General features: G+C 42.6%; 1 protein-coding gene, 1 long non-coding RNA gene and 1 pseudogene across 5 annotated transcripts; 2 read left to right on the forward strand and 1 right to left on the reverse strand.

Annotated features, from left to right (window-relative positions):
- The first annotated feature begins 2,314 nt into the window (after window positions 1-2,314).
- Window positions 2,315-4,519, forward strand: LOC114910171 (B-cell CLL/lymphoma 9-like protein; annotated as a pseudogene).
- A 7,387-nt stretch (window positions 4,520-11,906) lies between these two features.
- LOC108924771 (uncharacterized) lies at window positions 11,907-14,428 on the forward strand. Its single transcript, XR_001965329.1, has 3 exons — window positions 11,907-12,020; window positions 12,431-12,683; window positions 13,569-14,428. It is a non-coding gene; the product is annotated as an uncharacterized LOC108924771 (long non-coding RNA).
- A 140-nt stretch (window positions 14,429-14,568) lies between these two features.
- cxcr5 (chemokine (C-X-C motif) receptor 5) lies at window positions 14,569-20,417 on the reverse strand. Of its 4 annotated transcripts, none has more exons than XM_029250010.1 (3): window positions 19,679-20,417; window positions 17,145-17,180; window positions 14,569-16,823 (listed from the first exon to the last, which is right to left on the reverse strand). In XM_029250010.1, the coding sequence occupies exons 1-3, from the start codon at window positions 19,682-19,684 to the stop codon at window positions 15,750-15,752; spliced, it is 1,116 nt and encodes a 371-aa protein (XP_029105843.1). In that variant the 5' UTR covers window positions 19,685-20,417; the 3' UTR covers window positions 14,569-15,749. The 4 variants fall into 4 exon arrangements, with proteins under 4 accessions (XP_029105843.1, XP_029105842.1, XP_029105844.1 ...); XM_029250009.1 differs by having other exon boundaries at window positions 17,079-17,180; XM_029250011.1 differs by lacking the exon at window positions 17,145-17,180.
- Window positions 20,418-20,862: the final 445 nt, after the last annotated feature.

Genomic DNA, 20,862 nt, shown 5'->3' on the forward strand with positions numbered 1-20,862 from the left:
CCAGCCTAGCTAACAGGTTAGTGCCCGTTACCGAGAAACTATGTATATGCAAACATACACACCCAGGCGTAAATATTAATCAGTGTCACTAAAATAAAAGTTTTGGATGCCAGCAGCCTCACATGAAAGTCTTTTAACTGATAGGTGGGTGTGATAGAAAATTACCATCTGGTTACCTGAGAAATTTAATGCACTTTATTTTATATATATTTAAAAAGGTGTTTATGGAGCAATTTTATGCTCCGCTTTTTTTATGTAAATGTCTGATTATATAAAAGTACCTCTTTCAATTTAGCATGCATTTTATTTTGACATGTTCCAAAATAGTTAGTTTAATAAAAAAAAATAGTATACATTATTTATATAACAATTTTAATATTAAAAACTGGCTATTTTGGTAAGTATAATTAATATGTAAAATTACATGTTGTAAATACCAGGGTTCAAAGTAGTTAGTCTTAAGTCGTTTTCAGTTTGTGTTGTCATTATACGCATTAGAGCATACAGGAATAGTTTCACACACATTTTGCGTTTACATTTACTTTTGTTCATTTAGAAGAAACTTTTGTCCAAAGTGAAGCACAATGATTGCTAGGTAGTATTTAGCTGACACCTTTATCCAACTTGCAGTTCTTTGTCAAAATTTCATGTCACGCTCAACATCACAATTTCTCACACACACACACACACACACACACATTTTCTGAACCGCTTGTCCCATTCAGGGTCGTGGGGAGCCAGAGCCCAACCTGGCAACACAGGGCATAAGGCTGGAGGGGAAGGGGACACACCCAGGACAGGACGCCAGTCTGTTGCAAGGCACCCCAAGTGGGACTCAAACCCCAGACCCACCGGAGAGCAGGACCTGGTCCAACCCACTACGCCACTGCGCCACCCCCCCCCCCCCTCGAGCATCACAATTTCATCTGTGTCTTATTTCCTATCTGTATGTTTACTCTGAGCGGCAGAATCGGTGACCAATGGCAAAGCTGACTCCATCTTACTGTTTCACCAGCAGAATGTGCTGTGTGGCAAACTGCAGGTCAGTGGCTCCAACACCTCCGGTCCATGTGATATGCACACTGTCATCATACATTTTCACACCTGCTGGAAGACTGTTGACCTGTGTGTTCACACCTTTATATGTGGACACAGCCTATGGCGTCATTTATTGCAAGTGATCGCTGATTATCTGTATTTTACATGTTTCTGACCAAGCTTACTTTTACTCTGTTAACATCTGTAGCCCATAGGGTGCCGTGCAGAAAGCTGTTACTGAGGTTTTTGAGGTGAAAACAGATGACTTGCAATTGTTTATTTCCACCAGTGTAGCGGGCACATAAGGAGGAGAGGCGCACTGTCTGGCTACTGCAGGTGTTCACAGTGTGGGAAATTGTTTTTGTCTTTCTTCCTTTTCTATTTTTACAGTCTGACATTTAGCTTTGTTCCTGTTTTTTCATGTAAGCTATCAGCCAAAGAAACAAATACAGCTACCCCCAACAAGTTATCTTTTAATAATTTTCATTTTGTGTTGCACCTTATAATAATTTATGATATCCCACCTTGTTAAATGCTATGCTTTGTAAACATTGTTCTATGCAATCCATTAATGTCGTCTGAAAAAGTGAAATGGAAATGTGTCACAAATTTGTTACTTGATGTTTTTGTGGTTAACATTGACTTTCCTTGTTATGTACAAAAGTTCAAGAAGGTGGTAACATACAGTATTAGCCTCTGTATGCTCTGGAGTGTGAAAAGCCACCTGGCCATTAAAAGTTCAAAAGGTGCCTATCCACAGAAAGAGATTCCTCAGCTGTGTAGTAACTGTGGTTAACTACCTTTCTTTTACTCCTTCTACAGTAGGAGCATTTTAGGAATTTGGAACTGGGACTCCTTAACTTGCAAGTCTCTTTTTTTGAACTGTATGCTGTCCTGTAATTTTTTAAATGTCTAATTTTTTTTATTAAAAAGATGTTTTGACTTATTTATAAGATGAGAGTGAAGCCATACAGGATGCTCAAAACTGGATAGAGATGAGACAGTTTATGATTTGCCAAATTCAGTTTCTTTTCAGCATTTGAATTTAATCTGTATTGTAAATGTAATTTGCAATGGGTGATTAGCAAAATTTAAACAATAACAGAAATCCAATAACTCGGAGAACTCAGAAATTGTCACGCGAAACATAGGGAGCCGGGACGGCTGGACCCAAGTGCAGCGTCGTTCGTCCGGAGTCGAGGGATGAGGCGAGTTCTCGGTGTCGGGGAGAGGCGAAGGGTTGGTTGATCGGCGGTCAGGGTCAGAGCGAAGATCCATGAGCGAGGTCAGGGGACTTAGTGAAAGGTCGGTCGAGTGGCGAACAGGACAGGAACGAGGATCCATGGACGTGGTTGGGAAATGAAGCGAGGAGTCGAAAACTGGAAAATGTGAACCGAAAACTAGCGAAGCGTGTGAGCGAAGTGTCATGAAGAAGGGCAGTTGTCCCTGACGAGATTCCGCAAAGGTATGGGAACTGAGGAGGGTCTTTTAAAGGGTGAGTGATCAGTCAGGTGCAGGAGCATCATTGGGTGCTGTCGGTTGCGTTGTAGACATGGACGTGACAGAAGTGAATGACATCTTTGCCTTTTGTTCAAAACGAAAGTACTTTACAAACAATTGTTTTATCCATCCATCCATCCATCAATCAATCAATCAGTGAATCCATCCATCCATCCATTGTCAACAACCACTTGTCCCATCTATTTTTATAATTGAAAAACAAGGCCAGTGGGTAGTATAGTAATTACAGCTGTCAACTTCTATTCAAAGGATTCAGGTTCTCATCCTGCTTTCTATGTTACTTGTAGTACCCCTGAGCATGTTGCTTACTCTAAATTGTCCAGCTATATAAATGGTTAAATAGTTGTGAATACCTCACTGTGTAAGCCTAGAGTTATAAATTACTTTGGGCAAAAGTATCAACTAAATAATAAATAATTTCATTTTACCATATTTTGTTACAATTTCTTGCTCACAAACCGGATGTTGAGAGAAGGCTCAGGATATTGAAGCTTACGGTTTGTAGGCCTAAATCCCACATTCAGTCTCTATCTTTTAAAAGAAAATTCCAACTTCTGCAGTCACAAGTCTGGAATTTGGAGAGTGTTTCAAAGCAAGTCATTTCAACCTTGGATAGCTAATGGCAAAGTTCTTGAAGGCCCTGATTACATTTGCCTTCTTTTGAACGTAGTCTCCTGTCTTCTCTTTCAGAACAGCCCAACAGGAAAGCTTACCAACCTGAGAGGCCTGAGTTCCAGCAGCACCCCTGCAAGTGGCATGTCTATATCTCAAAGTGGCAAATCCCAGCTGTCTTCTGTTGGGGCTGTTGCAGAGGCACATTTACACGCCGTTGGAACTCCAGCCTCTACAGGGTACGTTGAAAATGGTTTCCCGCAGACTGCCTGCAGAGGGATTTCCACACACAGCAGCAACAGTGCTGGTTCCCACTTGGCAGCCAGTAGAGGAAGCCAGTCTGCAGGGCTTGATAGCCCATGCTTGCTTCCTGGAACCAGTGTTGGCGTCTCACTGTGCCCCAACCCAAAGTCACTGCCCACAGATCCTGTGGGTGCTTTAAAGCTGAGATGTGGACCTGGGGGTGCCAACTAGCTTTCTAAGGAACAGCTTGAGCACCGAGAACGTTCCTTGCAGATTCTACTGGATATCAAAAGGTTGATGTGCAGAGAATGGAAAGCAGACCACAGGGCATGGCTGAATGGCAACCCCTCCGGTAATAACATCAACAAAAGAAACAATACCAGTGCAGTTGTACCAAATAATAACAGAAAGAGTGACCCTGGGAACTGTATCTGCCCTAAGGGAAACATGTCCTCAACAGTTCTGTCTGCCTCCACAACATTAAGAAAACATGAGGAGCTCTTGCAGTCTATCATCTCTCAAAGCAAAACACAGAACATAGGTGGGCCTTTGGACCACCTCATTATGGGATTTCACCATGACCTTCTATTCCACCATAATGCTCAGAATGCTTCTAATCCTCATCATCAGCATCTGTTGTCACCTTCAGGTCAGGGGGTCTCTGCTGTGGTCAGAAGGGTTGAGTCCTGAAAAAATATCCTGGAGGAAGCTGCAGGAAGAGTACTATCAGGAGAAGACACAAGAGCAGGAAATTCACCCATGTTTGCACCGCCACCACCACAGTATGATGCCTGACTCGGGTGGACCACCTCCTTACATGGCACAAGGACCTCCACTGCACTACCACAGCAAGCTAGTAGACTCAGAGAGTGCACCAGAGCCCATGACTGGAGGTGGAATTGGCACAGGAAGAAATGGATGTATAATAGATATACATCAAGAAAGGCCCTGGAGACCACGGTTCTTTGGACAGCTACAGAGAGGGCCACCTAATGGTGTAGGAGTCGGTAGCTACCTTTGCAAGTCAAAGGAAGTGTTGCAAATGGAGGGTATGGAACATCAGCGACCCCCCCAGGGCACATTTGGGCTGGCCAGAGGACATTAGAGACTAGTTGACTAGCCCTATTTGTCGGCTTTACTACTCTGCGATGACGCTTTAAGCTTGACGTCGACTAGTCGCTGATCACGTGATTATGACACTAACAACATGGACACATCTGAGAAGACAACAGGTGAGGAGCCTGGTGGGTCATTGTACCAAACCAGCAGTGATTCATCAAGTGTGTGGAAATACTTCCTTAAGGCCTGTGTTACTGTCACTTACAAAATATGCAAGTCTGTCCTGAAGTATAACAAAAGTACAAGAGCAATGCACACTCATCTGAAAAGAGAGCCGCTAGCACACTAGCAGAGGACCGATCCAAATCGGTCCGTGTACGTTGTGTTCATTCGTTTTATTGATTTGAAATTGAAAAACAAAATGCGAATTACGATGACTTCATTCGTTTTTGTTTTAAAAATGAAAACAAATTATAAATTCACTAGCAGAAAAATGAGAAAATGGCTTTTTATTGTTTCTAAGCACACACACAAAAAGGAAACAAGGACTTATTAATTTTCTGTTTTTGTTTAATCATACAAAGTGTAGAAATCAAAATCTCACAATACCAAATATGATGAATGCCCTAAAGTGCACAATATTTCCAATCTAACGGCAAGGTGGCACAGCGCCTGGGTGGTGCGAGAGGATGTAGGTTTGATCCGTTACAGTACATACTGTGTCGATTACCGTTACAATCCATCTGTATCGATCCATACGTTGCGTAGACTTTGCACGTTCTCCCCATGTCTGTGTGGGTTTCCTCCCATAGTCCAAAGACATGCTGTTCATGTTCCCCATAGTGTGTGAGTGAGAAAGAGAGAGTGTGTTCTACTCATGTATGGATGAGCGACCCATTCTAAGTAGTGTATCTAGCAGTGTAAGTCACCTTGGTGAATAAGGTGTGTGGGCTGAGAAGACTACACAGAGTTCATTGGAAGTCGCTTTGGAGAAAATTGTCTGCTAAAAAAATATAAACGTAAACGTCTAACAAGTAGCCTAACCTAGATGTAAAAGTGAGCTTCATTAGCTGTCTTATCTTCGGAAAAAATGTCCACTCTGGAGCCATTTGCGCAAATGATAAAAAATATGGAACTAGAGCAACATATTGTGAGATCGCAGACAATCTAGTACAACATGATGCTGTGTGGGGGTGTTCTACAATGAGTGTCCGAAGATTTTGTGCGCAGCCCAACATTGTAAGAAGAGGACACTCTCTTGCTGCTTTTGAACAGCACATAGTGATCCATATTAACTTATGATCAATAACTCAGAGTGAAGCCAGCATGTTCAATGAACCCACTGATGTATTATGCGTGATTTCAATTCGTTTACATGCGGTTTCGAGAATACCACAAAACTAAATAACTCAAAGTCAAAAAATAAGACGGCAAGAATTATATTTTGAGCAGAAAATGGTGTTTAAACATAGTTAATTCATAATTTGTTTTTCATTTTTAAAACAAAGAAAAAGGCATTTTTTTAAACCCAGCTACGATGTCCCATCTTACTTCTTTTATATATATGTTGTTAGCATATTCATTTAGTTTGACAATACAGATTGTCGGTTGTTGCAAAGCATTCCCTTCCCCTGTGTTTTTATTCGTGATGTCATCAGCGATTACTCAACATCGACTCGACTTTCATCACATAACTGTCGACGTTAAAAAATCTGAAGCCGTGCAACCCCAAGAGGACATACTCACTAATATGGCAGTAGGAGGTCCATTCCAAGTTTACTATCTTCACAATGAACACCCCGAACACTTTCAGGGTGATCCTGAATGGCTTTTATCACGAGATGACATATTCTGCATTTTGGAGATATGTCAGCTGCAAGGCATGCGCAGAACTGAGATGGAAAAACTGGCTAAGCAGCACGGTAGTCCCAGTCTAAGTGAGAGTCCTAGGTCTGGGTGTTTCCTGAATCCTGAGATAATCCCGATTCCTGCCCACCCCACATCGCATCAACTCAAGTTGATCACTTCAGGGGTCCACAATGAGGAGCCAGTCCCCCCTGCTACCTGCCAATACTGCTGCTGATTCAGGGCTCCCATCTGCTGCTACCAGATCCTCACAAACAAGGGGCCCGTTGTCTCTAAGCCTGCAGTCTCCCTATGGGTCTCCCAGGTGCCTCAAGTCTCCAGCCATGATGGGTGTTTCTCCTGGATGGTTCACTTCTCTTAGGAACAGCACACCAAGTCCAAGTGTGCGGCCTGCTGCAAGTAGCTCCTCTGATACAGATATGGTTCTTAAACCATGAAACTTTGGTATCGAAAAGGTGTTGATTTTTTATTTAATTACTAGTTTTTCTGCAACTATACATACAGTCTATGCTGCATAATAATGAAAAACATGTGGGTGTGTTTTCACACTCATACCGCAAGTGATAAAAACGTCTGTTACAATTTGGGGTTCTGATGTTATCCGTTTACTTGTGACGGGATAACTACACAAATGCGTATTTTTTTTTTTTTTTGAGTAAAAATAACGGGTTACTTACACAAATTATGTAACATCCATGGTACTAAGGACCTTGTAATGTTTTGTTTAGTTAAACTCTGTAAATAATTAAAATTCAATTCAACTTATTTTTATAGAGCGCTCTTCTCACGAAGTGACACAAGACACAAGACAAATGGACTTGGTTGAATTAATTCTTGGTATTGCTTATGTTACAATGTTGCTTTATTTTGTTTCAAGTGTTTAACAGATATGGGGGGCGTGGTGGCGCAGTGGGTTGGACCGGGTCCTGCTCTCCGGTGGGTCTGGGGTTCAAGTCCCGCTTGGGGTGCCTTGTGACGGACTGGCGTCCCGTCCTGGGTGTGTCCCCCCCCCCTTCGGCCTTACGCCCTGTGTGTTGCCGGGTAGGCTCCGGTTCCCCGCTACCCCGTATGGGACGAGCGGTTCTGAAAATGTGTGTGTGTGTTTAACAGATTAATTTACAAGCTAATGTTTAATTGAACAATTTCTTAAAATATAATACATCCATTATGATGAATGCTGGGTTAATATTTAATAGCTGATTTTATCATGAATGGCTCTTGTGGCACAAAATTTCTTGTGTTTGTAGAAGTGCTGTCAATTTTAGTCTTGAACATATAAACCCAGTCCATGCTCTTTGATTCTCATCAGTGTTTCATTTTTTCTCAGTATTTTAGTTTTCATGTTTAGTGAGTCATTTCACTCTTCCTGTTTTCATTGTGTCCTTATGTTAGAAATGTTTGCACTGAAAATTTGCCACATTTTTCAGTGTAATTATTTCTAATTTGTTTCTGCACTTATCTGTTTCCAAATATTTGTGTCAGACTGAAAGCAGCCTGCGTTTCCACACTCCACTATTAGCTGGCATTTAAACTCACCCAGACAAGGAAGGCATGTGGGACTGGATCAATTCAGGTCTCTTCTACACTGTCTACAGTTTATCCTTGGTGTGCCTGAGCATTGGTGATCAATAATGTGATGACAAACATTGCATGTGTTTTAGGGATCACAGTCTTAAACCCAACTGTAGCCTATACTTTTACCTGGTTTGTATATTGCTTTATTTTATATATTTACATTTCCAATCATCAGTATACATTTTGTAGATACTACAGAAGTGATCTAAAGAATAGCAGTTATGAAATAAAAATTTAAAAAATTCTAGTTGTTCTAGCGATGGTGAGGATGATGTGTTGGCAGTTTTCTCAAGTTATGATTGTTCTGTCTGCAAAAATGCTTTGAAGTTTGAGCTAAAATCAGTCCTTGTTTCCATTTAAATCTACTGAACACTGGAACTAATGGACTTAGAACTGAGCAATGTGGTCACATACAACGGATTTTGTATTCCACCAAATTTCAAGTCACTAAATCAGTAAAAATTTTGACGGTTTTCTCTGACTACTTCTGAAACTTATATTTTCTTTACATCTTGACTGTATAACTGAAAGTGAAACAAGTTTTGACTAGATCTGTTAATATGATAAATGTTTCTGATCTCCTGACAGCTCCATATACATTTAATTTCTCAGTTTGTCACAATCACCTTTCTATGTCTTAACTGACTCAGTTCTGTGGACGAAACGGTACTGGTGAAACCGTGCATCTTCAATTGTGAGTCTGGTTCTAAAGCTCTTTCCTGCTGTGAAATGCGCTTCATTTACTTTGAGCTGTATGTTTTGAGAAAACTGTATAGGATGCGCTGGTGTTCTGTCTGAGCTCTTCTGTTCTGATGTACTGTAGATGAGGAAATATTGTTATTTTACCTTGTATTTCAGGTCTCAACAAAGCACTGAGTAAAACAAATCCATGACCACAATAATTCTGTCAGGGACGAACACTGGAGACAGGTAAGTGGAGGACCCAAGTGCGGGTGAGCTTTATTCAAGCAACCAGGTTCCGGGGACAAGGCGAAATCAAGGTCAGGGACAAGGCGACGGTTTGAGAGGCACGAACGTCATAGACCGGGTAATCCGAGTCGTGGTCGAGGAGAACAGGCAAAGGTCAGGAACAGGAAACAGGCAAGGCACTAATGGCAAGAACGCTGAGACTGCAAAGCACGAGGTGATTGCAAGAATCCCCACCTGAGTGTGGACGCGGAGCACTTTTATGCCCGGTCTTCCTGAGTGGACACAGGTGCGGCTGCCTGGCTCGTTCCCGGGGGCGTGACAGATGCACTAATTTTATATCAGTCATGGAGCACAAGTGTGGGTATTGTAAATGCTTTCATTTAGAGAAAGCCCACTTTTTTCGACTAAAGCTTCTTAATAGGCTACATAGGCCTGCTAGGTTATTATTTCAAAGGACATTGTTTCTTTACGTTGATGGTGCCATGTTGGAGTGGAAGATAAAGTAATAAAAAAACACAGACGCGCACACACACTGTCTGAACAGCTTGTCCTATATGGAGTCACAGGGAGCCAGAGCCTAACCCGGCAACATAGGGCGAAGGGACACACCCAGGACAGGACGCCAGTCCATCGCATGGCACCCCAACCTTAGACCCACCGCAGAGCAGGACCCGGTCCAACCCACTGCGCCACCGCACCTCCATAATAAATACATGGAACAGTATGTGAGTGTCATGTAACCAGTGAATATTTCTATCCTGTTCCATCAGAACAACTTCCGTTCGTCCTAAGTTACAGTGTGCGTAGTGAAATATTTGATTTATTCAAGAATGAAAAGGTCTGGTTCTTTAATGGAAGTCAACTCCGGACTTTTTGTTTCAAAACATCCCATAACGGCTCACTGATGTTTAGACCTGGAGACTGGGAATGTCCTGAATGGTATTTGTATTCATCATTATTTTGTGCTGGGGGTGCGTTGGTGTAGCGGGTTTGCGCCCTGTGTTGCTGGGTTAGGCTCCAGTTCGCCGTGACCCCGCTTGGGACGAGCTGTTTCAGACAATGTGTGTGTGATTATTTCATTAAATTCTTTTGAAATTGCATCCCTACTGCAGAATTTTGTCTGTTTTTCAGCAACTGTCTTGGTAAGTGTCAGTTTATCACTGTCCAGAACTTTGACTTGTAGCCCCTGTTGATTTTTAATTAAAAATCCTTGCCACATCGTACAGAGGTGTATACAGATTGAACATAATAGCAATGGATGTTATTATTAATTTCTGTGGCTGGTTTGTACTTTTTTCTTCTCCTGTTTTACTATTATGAAAATTGTATGCAATGCATGTCCCCATGTGCAGTCTTCTCTATTTCACTTCCTCACCACATTTCTTTCTAAATTCATCAGTTCTTTTCAGAAAAACTGGCATCTGTTTTTTTTTTTACCATAATGTCTGATCTCACTTGACTAACTGATTATTATACAGTATTTATAACTCTATAAATAATGTAATATAAGTTGGTAGTATAGTGGTTAGAACTGCTGCCTTTGTATTGAAAAGTTACAGGTTTGAATCTCACCTCCAGCTGTATTACTCCTGAGCAACATCATACTTACCCTAAAATTGCCGAGCTGTATAAATGGGCAAATAATTGTAAGTTAATTTGGAGAAAAGCATCAGCTAAATGAATAAATGAAAACCTGCTGTTCTGTGCTTAACTACAGCCCATGTGGCTACAGGACAGATAATCTACAATGCTGTGAAAAAAGTACCTTTCCTATTTTTGCAGCTTTTTGACATTTCATGAGAATTGTTTTGTCATTTTTACAAGTATTTGAATATTTCATTGATTATTTGCACTACTGCTTGCGTTTACAATCCTGTTGTTTTATTTATTATTGCTGCATATAGTGACCGTTTTGAGCATTGTTATAGTCTTTTTGCTGTCCTGTATATTGTTATTGTCTTGAGAACCACAACAAATTCCGGTGTGCCATATACTGGCAATCAAAGGTTCAGAGTGTCACCGGCATTGTTTTTGTGCCATTTCCTTGTTGTGGAATATAATGAAATGTGCAGTGGTAGGTGTGAAAAAGTTTCACAGTGACAACCAGCAAGTGGCTGTAGCACCGTTGTGACTGTGCCATGACAATGACTAAACACTTCCTCTTGTTGTTGACCAGGGTCTCGCAGAGCTATGGAGGAATTTTGCCTGTTCTTCCATGCAGAACTGCTCTTGCGCAACAAAATTTGCAGGCTTTTGAACATTGACAGCTGTTTTCGGGTTTGGCCACATCTCAGTCGAATTCAGGTTAGCACTTTGATTAGGCCATTTTCTAACGTAGTGGTAGTTGTCCTCTTCTCAACCATTTTGATGTTGACCTTGTATGTTTGGATCATTGTTTTGCTGCATGACCCAGCTGTGCTTCAGCTTGAACTCACAAACTGACCAGCTTTAGAATTTTAGGATGCAAAGAGTTATTCATGGTTCATTCACTGATAGCTATTTGCCCAGGTCCAGTGGCAGCAAAACATCGCAGACCATCACACTCTGCCACCATTCTTACAAGTGAAGTTTTCTTCCTCTGAAATGCCCATATTTGGTTTTTGCAAGATACAACAGGGCATATGTTTTCCGAAAATTCAGCTTTTAATTCATCAGCCTACAGAACTTTTCTCCAGAAGTCTTGAGAGACACCCAGGTGCTTTTAGTGAACTGAATACAGTATGAGCTTTCATGTTCTCTTTAGCAAGCTGTGGTTTCCGCCTTGCCTCTCTCCAATGTATCTCACTTTTGCACACTGCCTTTCTCACTGTGGAAACATGAACACTGAGTTGCACTGAGGAAAAAGAGGCCTCCAGTTCCCTGGATGTTGTTCTAAGGTTCTTTTCGGACTGTTAATTATTTAGTGTTTTGGGTGTCGAGAGATTTCGGCAGGACGGCTACTCGTGTACTCCTACAGTTCACTGTGCCAGCATTTCCCCATTTGACTATGGCTCTGACTGAGATTCGACTGAGTTTCAGACTCTTAGGAATTGACTCTTTTACCTCTGTATGAGACTGATGAGCTTCAGGAAATCTTCTCAGGAGGTCTTCAGAAAATTCCATGGAGCTTCACGCAGACGTGCCTCTACGAATCTGTTTGACCAACTGGCTTTTTGCTGGTTGAACTGGCAGTTCAAGTTAGTATGATTTCACTGTCTACCTGCCTTTGCGATTCAAATGCCTAACTGTTTTTTTCTTGTTTTTTATGATTCGGTCCACTTCCTTTTATGTTTGTATTTACTTATTTATATCTGGATCTTATGTTGATGAAACTAAACACCCTGTTAGTTTAAGTAACTGTATTTTTTTTCTCCAAACTTAACAAGTTATTAAACAGCAGTCACCTTCAGTAGTAGCTAGCTGAAAATTAGAAATGTGGTTTATTTACATCTGTTAAATACACATAATTACTGTAGCAAGCTCCTTTTGTTTATTTTGAGTTTATGTTCATTTATCATCATCAATTATGTGTCACCGTTCTCTTGTTGAGCGCTCTGTGTCCCTTTGAGAAATAAATAGAATTTTGTTTCTCCTTTTCTTTTTTCAGATCCTTTCTGGCCCGTCTGAGTACAAATTCATCTCCTGTCAGCTATTTCAGCTCCATGAACCTTAATATGCCATTCACGTCCTCTCCAGATGTCCACCAGTCTCCAAATCCCCCAACTTCAGTCATGTTCCAGATGTCCAAATATGCTATAACAGTTCAGCTCTGTTACACCATGATCCAATTAAGAAAATTGCCACATCTGATGACAAAATGATCCCAGGTCATCCACTAATACCTGGAGACAGCATGGCAGGTATAGAGATTTCTTTCACATTGATATGATTTGTCTGATGACTCAGCTCCCGCTTCACCACCACAGATCAGTACAGTGCCTGTAAAACTGCTGACACTGCACCGATCCGTCTTTCAGTCTTGGGCTCGCCTCTTCCCTCCCGCATGAACAAAACCCCAAGATAGTTAAACTCCTCAACTTCAATCTGATTAGCCGTTTAAAGGTTCATTACATTGATGCTTAGTGTTGGGCAGTTTCACGATAAGTCCAGCTATTCGATTTTTCGTCAGCGCTATCGATTTTGCGGCATTATCCATACACAGGGTTTTTGCCTTTATTCCCGTGTCATTTCCCTTTTGTTGCTTTCGACAACATTTCTGCCCAAAAGGACACTATTATGTACTTTGAATGAGTGTGGCATGATGTGCCTTAATGAATTTTTGTTTTGCCAAATGGACTTTTGCTGGTACGGGTTTCAGTAGTTGAAATTTTAATGGACAGGGCTGGCCAAATCAGGCCTGACTGCATTCAGCTGACAGCTGACTGACTAAATTATGCCCCTACATAGGCTGGGTAAAGTTATTGTTCACACCCATGACTGTACATTTCATTATCTTCCACACCAAGAAAATAACAAAAAAACTATACTGGTGTCACTTTTTTGTCTCTCAGCCTCCATTCATACTCATATATTCTGTGTGTGTGTATTTATATATATACACATACACACACATACATATTTCCTTGAAAAAAGTAAAAATTATCCAGATGTATAAATGGGTTAAATCAACGCAAGGATGTTAACATTGTAAGGTGCTTTGGAGAAAAGTTTCCAGTAAAGTTTTAACAATGCAGATTCTGTTTGTTAAATTGTTCATTTGACTTATGTTTTGTGTTTTATGCCAGGAAATACTGGAAATCGCCAGTCTCAGATGCTCTGCATATCCCACAGTGGACCACAGAGGTCAGTAGGGATGGTGCTGCACACTCCACCTCCACTGAGCCGTCATCCATCTGGACCACTGTTGCATTGCCCCAGTCCCACAATAACGACAACTAGAAGTGCATCAGTGACTGGAAGTGCAAGAGGAGCTGCATCCTAACTTCAAATGGGTCCCTGTAACACCACCACACTTCCCAAAACGCAGCTGGGCTCCATTGCCCAAATTCAGCCCCTGCCTCATGGATCACTTCACTCTCCCAGTCTGGGGATTCTGGGTATGACCCAGCAGTTCCATGTACCCCCTGAGGATGCCATTTCCCATCACCGACTGCCCTTCCTTGGAAAGGGTTTGTCTCTCCAGCCGCTATCGCACCTTCACGATTCACGATCCACTCTCTTCCTGCCCCTTCCATTGACAGCAGTGTAGCTTGCAGCAAAAGTACTGGCATTTTCACCATCATCGGCAATAGCAGCAGGCCACGATGGCCAGCAGGCTCTTGCAGAGGCCCTTTCCACACTATCCGGCCATGATGTCACCACAACAGCATCAGCAGAACCTTCCTGGGGTGCCAGTAGAGCAACAAAGACCCTCTGATGTCCCATCAGGGTATCCGTAGCCCCAGTCAGGCACGATGACACCCCACTCCCCCAGGCACTGTGGTATGTCCCCGGAGAGTCCTCTGAGCTGTGGCCCCAGAACCGTGGCTAATACACCATTCTGAACATGTTCTCTGAAGCTGTAAAAATGGTATTAGTGACTATTACATTTGTTACATTATTATTGCACAAGTTTCATTTCGATCTACTTTAATTAGATTTTAATGCTGAGCACCAAATTTTTTGTACCAGGCACAATATAATTGCTGTAAATAAAATGCAGCATGTGACTGTTTATTCATTTATTTGATGCTTTTCAAAACAACTTGCAATGACAAGCTACTTACAACTATTTACACAGCAGAGCATTTTTTTTTTTTTTTTTTTAAAACCAGAGCCATTTAGGGTGAACACCTTTTTCAAAGACACTACCACTGAAGGTGGGATTCAAACCTGCATCCTCCGAGTCAAAGGGAAGTAGTTCTAACCACTATGCTACCAGTTGTTCATAAGCACTCTCTATAAATGTGTTTTAAATCAAGGCTTAAAATATGTGTCAGTTGTGATTGGACTTCTTACTGAGTATGCCATAGAGGATGAGGAGGAAAACGGGGGGAAAAAAAAACATGCATACAAAATATAGGGCTACCTTGTAAACATACAGTATTTTCGGAGTACAGCCAAGTGAGATTTTGACAGAATGTCTTATCTGTCCGCATTTAAAAGTCTCAAGTGCCACAGTAATTGACTTGACCTGTGATGACCTAAAAATGTTTTTATCTTACCCACATGTAGCAACATCAGATGTGGGTATGCATTTGTGTTTGTGTAGCACAACAGACAGTGATACAACCAAAAAGCTATCAAATTCAATTATGTACAAGTTAAACAAGAGTAAGCCAGGTATAACCGCTGCGTGGAATGTGGTATATTTGTGTTGGTCACAGCTCTGAAGAAGCAGTGCCAGGTATGTAAGGTTAAAACCATGTTGGGTTTTTAATTTTCCGCTTTTTATATGTTTAATACAGTAAAATATTATAGAGTTCTACCTGTCATGTGGGACTGTGACCAACATTTAATGGTCTGCTTCATTATTATTCATTGTTCGTCCCAAAAACAACACTGCCATTAACTACACCAGGGAGATTCTCTTTTCTAGCAGTTGACCAACTTATTTTGGTCAGTTTTAAAAAAGATAGATTTGAATGTTGCAGTTTAAAAACAAAGAAAAGTTAAAGCACATTCGTTTCATTGCATGTTTGCCTCCTGACTGGTCTGATTTTTAGATTTTATTTTGAAAGTTCATCTGAGTGACAGCACACAAAAACAATGACACACATTTATGGTGACGGAAACAAGGTGCAAGGGTAATGCTGTTAGAAAAACCACGGAAGGGGTTAAAGTTTAAGTCTATTTCTTAAATCATGGGGATCAGTTTGCACAAAAAAACGTTGACAAGGGAAGCTATGGGGACAGATGTACCCCACCTGGATGCTGACGCTGCTTCCCCCCCAAGATGGCCAACAGCAGGTGCTCTGTCTCTGGGCTCAGATGAGGCTGCTAGTGGTGATGGGCGCTCCTCCAGATACAGACACAGCGCTCACTCTCTCTCTCCTCCACTGTTTTCCCAGACAGCCTGAGCGCGACAGCAGCCGCAGGAGGTCCTGGCGGAACTGCACGCCCAGGAAGGCGTAAAGGAGCGGGTTCAGGCAGCTGTGCATGTAGCCGATGCTCTTGGTCACTGACAACACCTGGTCCAAGACGTTCCAAGCTTGGCAGCTCATCGTGATGACCTCCCATATGGAAAGACTATCCACCAGCAAGGCGACGTTGTAGGGAAGCCAGCAGAGCAGGAAGACGAGAGTGATGACCATGGAGAGGCGGATGGCGCCTTGCTTCTTCATGCTGCGCTGGCTGTAGCACAGCGTTGCTACCACCGCCGAGTAGCAGCAGCTCATGACCAGCAGAGGCACAAAGAAGTATAGGTGGATGATGATGCGCCTGGTCATGAGCCAGTTGTTGCTATGGTCGTCGGACCCGAAGAAGTTGCAGGAGTATGCCGTCTTGTTCAAAGTGGACCCCACGGACAGGAACACTAAGTCGGGCGCAGCCAGGACCAGGCAGAGCACCCATGCGGCCATGCAGATGAGGTGGACGCCCCAGGCGCGGCGGCTCCTCAGGCTGCGCACGGCATGCACGATGGCCATGTAGCGGTCGAAGCTGATGCAAGCCAGCAGGATGCTGCCGCAGAGGCAGCTCAGGTTGTTCAGCAGGCCAACCACCTTGCACAGGACGTCGCCAAATACCCAGCCGACTGAGTTCTCCACCAGCAAGAAGGGGAAGGTGGAGAGGAACATGAGGTCCGCCACAGCCAGGTGCGTCAGGTAGATCTCAGTGACGCGCAGGCTCTTCTGGCGGCTCAGCAGCACAGCCAGCATGAGACCGTTGCCGGTGAGGCCCAGCAGGAGCACGAGCGTGTAGAGAACCGGCAGGACCAACTTCTCGTACAGCTTCATGTTTTCTATCCTGTCGCAGTAGTCAGAAGGTAAGGACGCATTCCAGATGTCGCTGTAAGAGTAGTTACTCAGTGAGAAGAAGTCATTCAGGAGCTCTTCGGAAAACTGTTCCAAAACAAAAGGACAAGAATATAAAGTGCAAAGTCATTCTAGTTTATTTTTTTCTGTTGTGCATGTAAACACACATAAACACACACACACACATACTGTATTTATATATATATGATTTATGGAATAACAGAGTAAAAATTTCTTCATATGTATAAATAAGCAAATCACTGTAAATTCCTTAACATTGTCAGCTGCTTTGGAGAAAAGCTTCTGGTAATTCAGGAAATGTTAATGTACATTAGTGCATACATGCATACTGTCATGTCTTCGACCGGGAAATGAGCCATCGGACCCAAGTGCAGCACAGAGGCGCACCGTATAGGGGATGATCCGAGAGTCGTTGTCGAGAAACTAGCGAAGGTCACCGAGTTGCAGACGTCGTTACGAGGAGAATCCGAAAACCACGAGTCGAAGGTCAGGCGATGGGTCGAGGGATACAAAGAGGGTGAGAAGAGTCAGGAGAAGGAGGGTCGGGGACCAGGAACAAGGACAGGGAGGTCAGGAAAGAGATAAGCAAAACAACCAGAGAAGCGTAAGCGAAGAGTAAGGCTGAACGTGGTTCTGCATCTTCCTGCGCTCTGGGCTGTCCTTTAATGCGCCCGGACCCTGATCAGCCGCAGGTGGTCCTCATTGCCGAGGTGCAGGGCGTGACACATACAGATATATGAAATATACATTTACAATTAAAACCATTGTGTAGCACACAGACATATGTATGTATATTATGTGTATATATAACACACAGAGTGTCTGAAACCGCTTGTCCCAAGCAGGACTGCAGTGAACCGGAGCCGAACCCGGCAACACAGGGCGTAAGGCTGGAGGGGGAGGGGACACACCCAGGACGCCAGTCCGTCTCGGGGCACCCCAAGTGGGACTCAAACCCCAGACCCACCAGAGAGCAGGACCCAGTCAAACCCACTGCGCCCCCAGTTATATAACAGATAAATCTTTCAATTTATGTGTGTGTGTATATACACATATATGTATACACACATACATATAACATTTACATGTATTTTTATGTATATACAGATATATACAAACTGACTGCATCTACCAAGATATGATGCAAGAGCTGAAAGTTAAATGACATTAATTATTAAGCAACTTTTTACCGCTGAAATCACTTAAATGTGTAGCTGATGCGCAAATTAAAGATACATTTTAAAATCTGACGTCATTCAATCACATTTTTTTAAAAACGTGACTGTCAGTTAATTTAGTTTTAGAGCCCGAGAATGTCGAGCATCTTTGACTTTCTCAACAAAAAGTCACAATAAATTGTGAAAGTTATTGCAGCGCTGAGCAGGTGGTCCATCATCGATGCGAGCACGTGAACGTCTCTCATTTGCCTTTAGTTTATAATACTGCTCACGCCGTTTCACCCTGTTTTACCCTGTCTGAGCTCTTCTTCCTACCAGCACAGACTCACTTCGATCTTCTTCACTCAAGCGCAGCTCAGCGTGATTTTTACAGTGAAAAAGAAAAAAGTAAAGCATAATAATAAATCATGGTATCGTAAACCATAAATCATAGGATGGTAATAATAATTATTAAAGAAAATGCTAACACTCCGGCGACAGGCCAAATGAAATGCGGTTCAACAAATCAGGGTATTTTCCGCACATAATCACACGAGAAGACGGTGATTTTCCACTCCCACGCGCACATTCACTCTGCTCTACTCTGAGACATGAGACTCAAGTGGAATTTACAGTTGTGTGCGTACTGTGTTAACTTACTCTGTTTTACTGCTGCAGTAAGTGGTAGAAGGCCGAGAGATGCGAGCACTGCCGTAAAGTTTAAACCCGTGCTTTCTTTAACTTTTCTCTTCCAGATTTAGCTTTGCGCCAAAAGTTCTTTTGTTAGCTATAAAATTGCGACGCGTCCCTGCTTTCTGTAGCCCCATACTGATTTATTTATGTATCTATGTAAAATCTACGTGCGGCAACCGTGGTGATTCGCAGAAACAAGTTCGCGGCTTATTAATAAGAGTCCAAGGTGGTTTTACTTACTTTAAATTTACAGTAAGAAAATTTACATTTTCCTCGGCTGAGGATTTTCATTATCAAAAGTACTGAAAATGAGAAAACTTACTCTCTATTTATTTATTTTATTTTATTTAAAACAGACTTTATTGAGAAAAAAAGCAGCAAACAAATTAGCCTAGGATCGTGAAGAAAACACGGAACCAGATCCAAACATTACAGAAAACAACAAAGCCGGAATGAAAAGACACCAAGGAAAGAAAATGCTTTATTATTTACCACAGGACATCGACCCAGTCTGTTACTAATGGATTTGTACACTTGTTCGCGTTGAAGGGTGGGCTGTGTGACCGCTGGAAGAAAGTGTCACGCGAATTTTACACAATTTGTCCGTGTTTATGATGAATTGCTGCGTGTCTAATTGTCACGGACAAAGAAAGCTGTACGACGCTAACCGTTACTTAGAAGATGCACAACTGACCTTGTGACTCCCCTATTTGTACACCAAGTGTTTTCTCACTGTAGGAAACCCAGTAAAGTCCCTTTTATCGGGTGCCAGGACAACAGAAGGGATTCGAATCGAAAACCTTCAGACTGCGAACCACAAACAAAACCTCCCCCAATGACTAATCTGTTACGTGCTGTTTCTGTGCTCGCTTCTAGGTGTCCACAAACTTTGCGCCCTGCCTTGGCTGGGTGATGCCATGGAGCCACGGGCGACGCGTCCGGCGAGCAACAAGCCAAGGAGCTTTTCCTCAGTAGCGCCTCGGTACTGGACGCGCGCATCACCCCGCGGCTCTCGAGAGCCTCACACATTTGTGATCAGCACGACGACAAAGGCAAAGGGCAATAACTCACCTTCATGTTGCAGAAAGTGAGGAGAAACCCGCCGATGCGACCGGAGGGCAGAGGAGGAGCGCGCGCTCTTACGCAGCCAGCCCTGGACTCCGCCGCTGAGCGTTATGCAAATAGGCGGACTCTATATTACCGACATGACATCACTCACCGTCACCGCCATAAAAGTGTATCGCTTTATGAAGTCATAGCCTCTGTTACAGCGGTTCACTTATTGACTGAGGTGTGGGGTGACTCGTCAGCTATCGCGGGGGTTCAGAAATATTAGAAATAATACCCAGTGTGCTTATGGACATAAATACTGGGGGGACGGGGGGTTAGACTGTGGGGCTTCGGGAGAATGCCCCCCTCCACCTGACACACGTATGCCTTGACTTGACTCAGTCTGCACAACACTTGTTTTTTTTTTCTCTGTAGAGTTTATTATTGAGTTATTCTAACTTTCCGTATTGTGAGCGCAGCTTGGGCTCCGCTGAGGCAAATGAAGACGCGCGGCAGTAATTAATACTTGCAATTTTTATAAAGTGTCAATTATTGAACATTTATTTATTAGAAGTCTAGAAATATTCTTCTCGGTCCGAGGAGTCAAATGCGTTTCATTGCGTCTTCCTAAAGACGAGCGGGCTTCTCGGCCCGCACATCAGGCCAGCTGCGGAAATGAACGTGCAGATGTTCAGACCCGACCCCCTCAGACTCAAGAGTTGTGCGCTTGTACAGCTATTTACAGTTAAGCACAGTCCATGTCCCCACCAATATAATATAATATAATTTAATTTAATAATAGTGGGGACATGGACTGTGCATAATATTATAACACTTTCGGACATTAGCGCTACTGCCTTGCTTTGGACCAGGTAGCAGGTTCGAGTCCCGCTTTCGGCTGTAAATACCCTTGAGTAATGTGCTTACCCTGAATTGCTCCAGTAAAAACAAAACAAAAAAACAACTGAATGGGGAAGTACGTTTATAAATATCTCGACATGATGATTAGAAGTAGTTTTGCGTCCGCTAAATATATGTTCAAATGTGCTGTAGGCTATGCATTTATGACGTATGTTTAATTGATACAGTTAAGAAAACGAAAAAAATCCTAAAACTATTCATGATTTCCTTGGAACCTTCTCAGCAATGGCATGGCATAACTGAAAAATTTGAACCATGATTGATGATAGGCAATAATAAACAAA

This window comes from Scleropages formosus, chromosome 3 (genome assembly GCF_900964775.1).
Source record: "Scleropages formosus chromosome 3, fSclFor1.1, whole genome shotgun sequence".
Lineage (NCBI taxonomy): Eukaryota > Metazoa > Chordata > Actinopteri > Osteoglossiformes > Osteoglossidae > Scleropages > Scleropages formosus.

Excerpts from the sequence above, each read along its gene's own strand:
- cxcr5 (XM_029250009.1), bottom strand. Across the intron at positions 16,824-17,078 it reads GAAGACATGACAGTATGCAT|TTTTCCGAAGAGCTCCTGAA; the intron begins GTATGCACTAAT and ends GTTTTGGAACAG.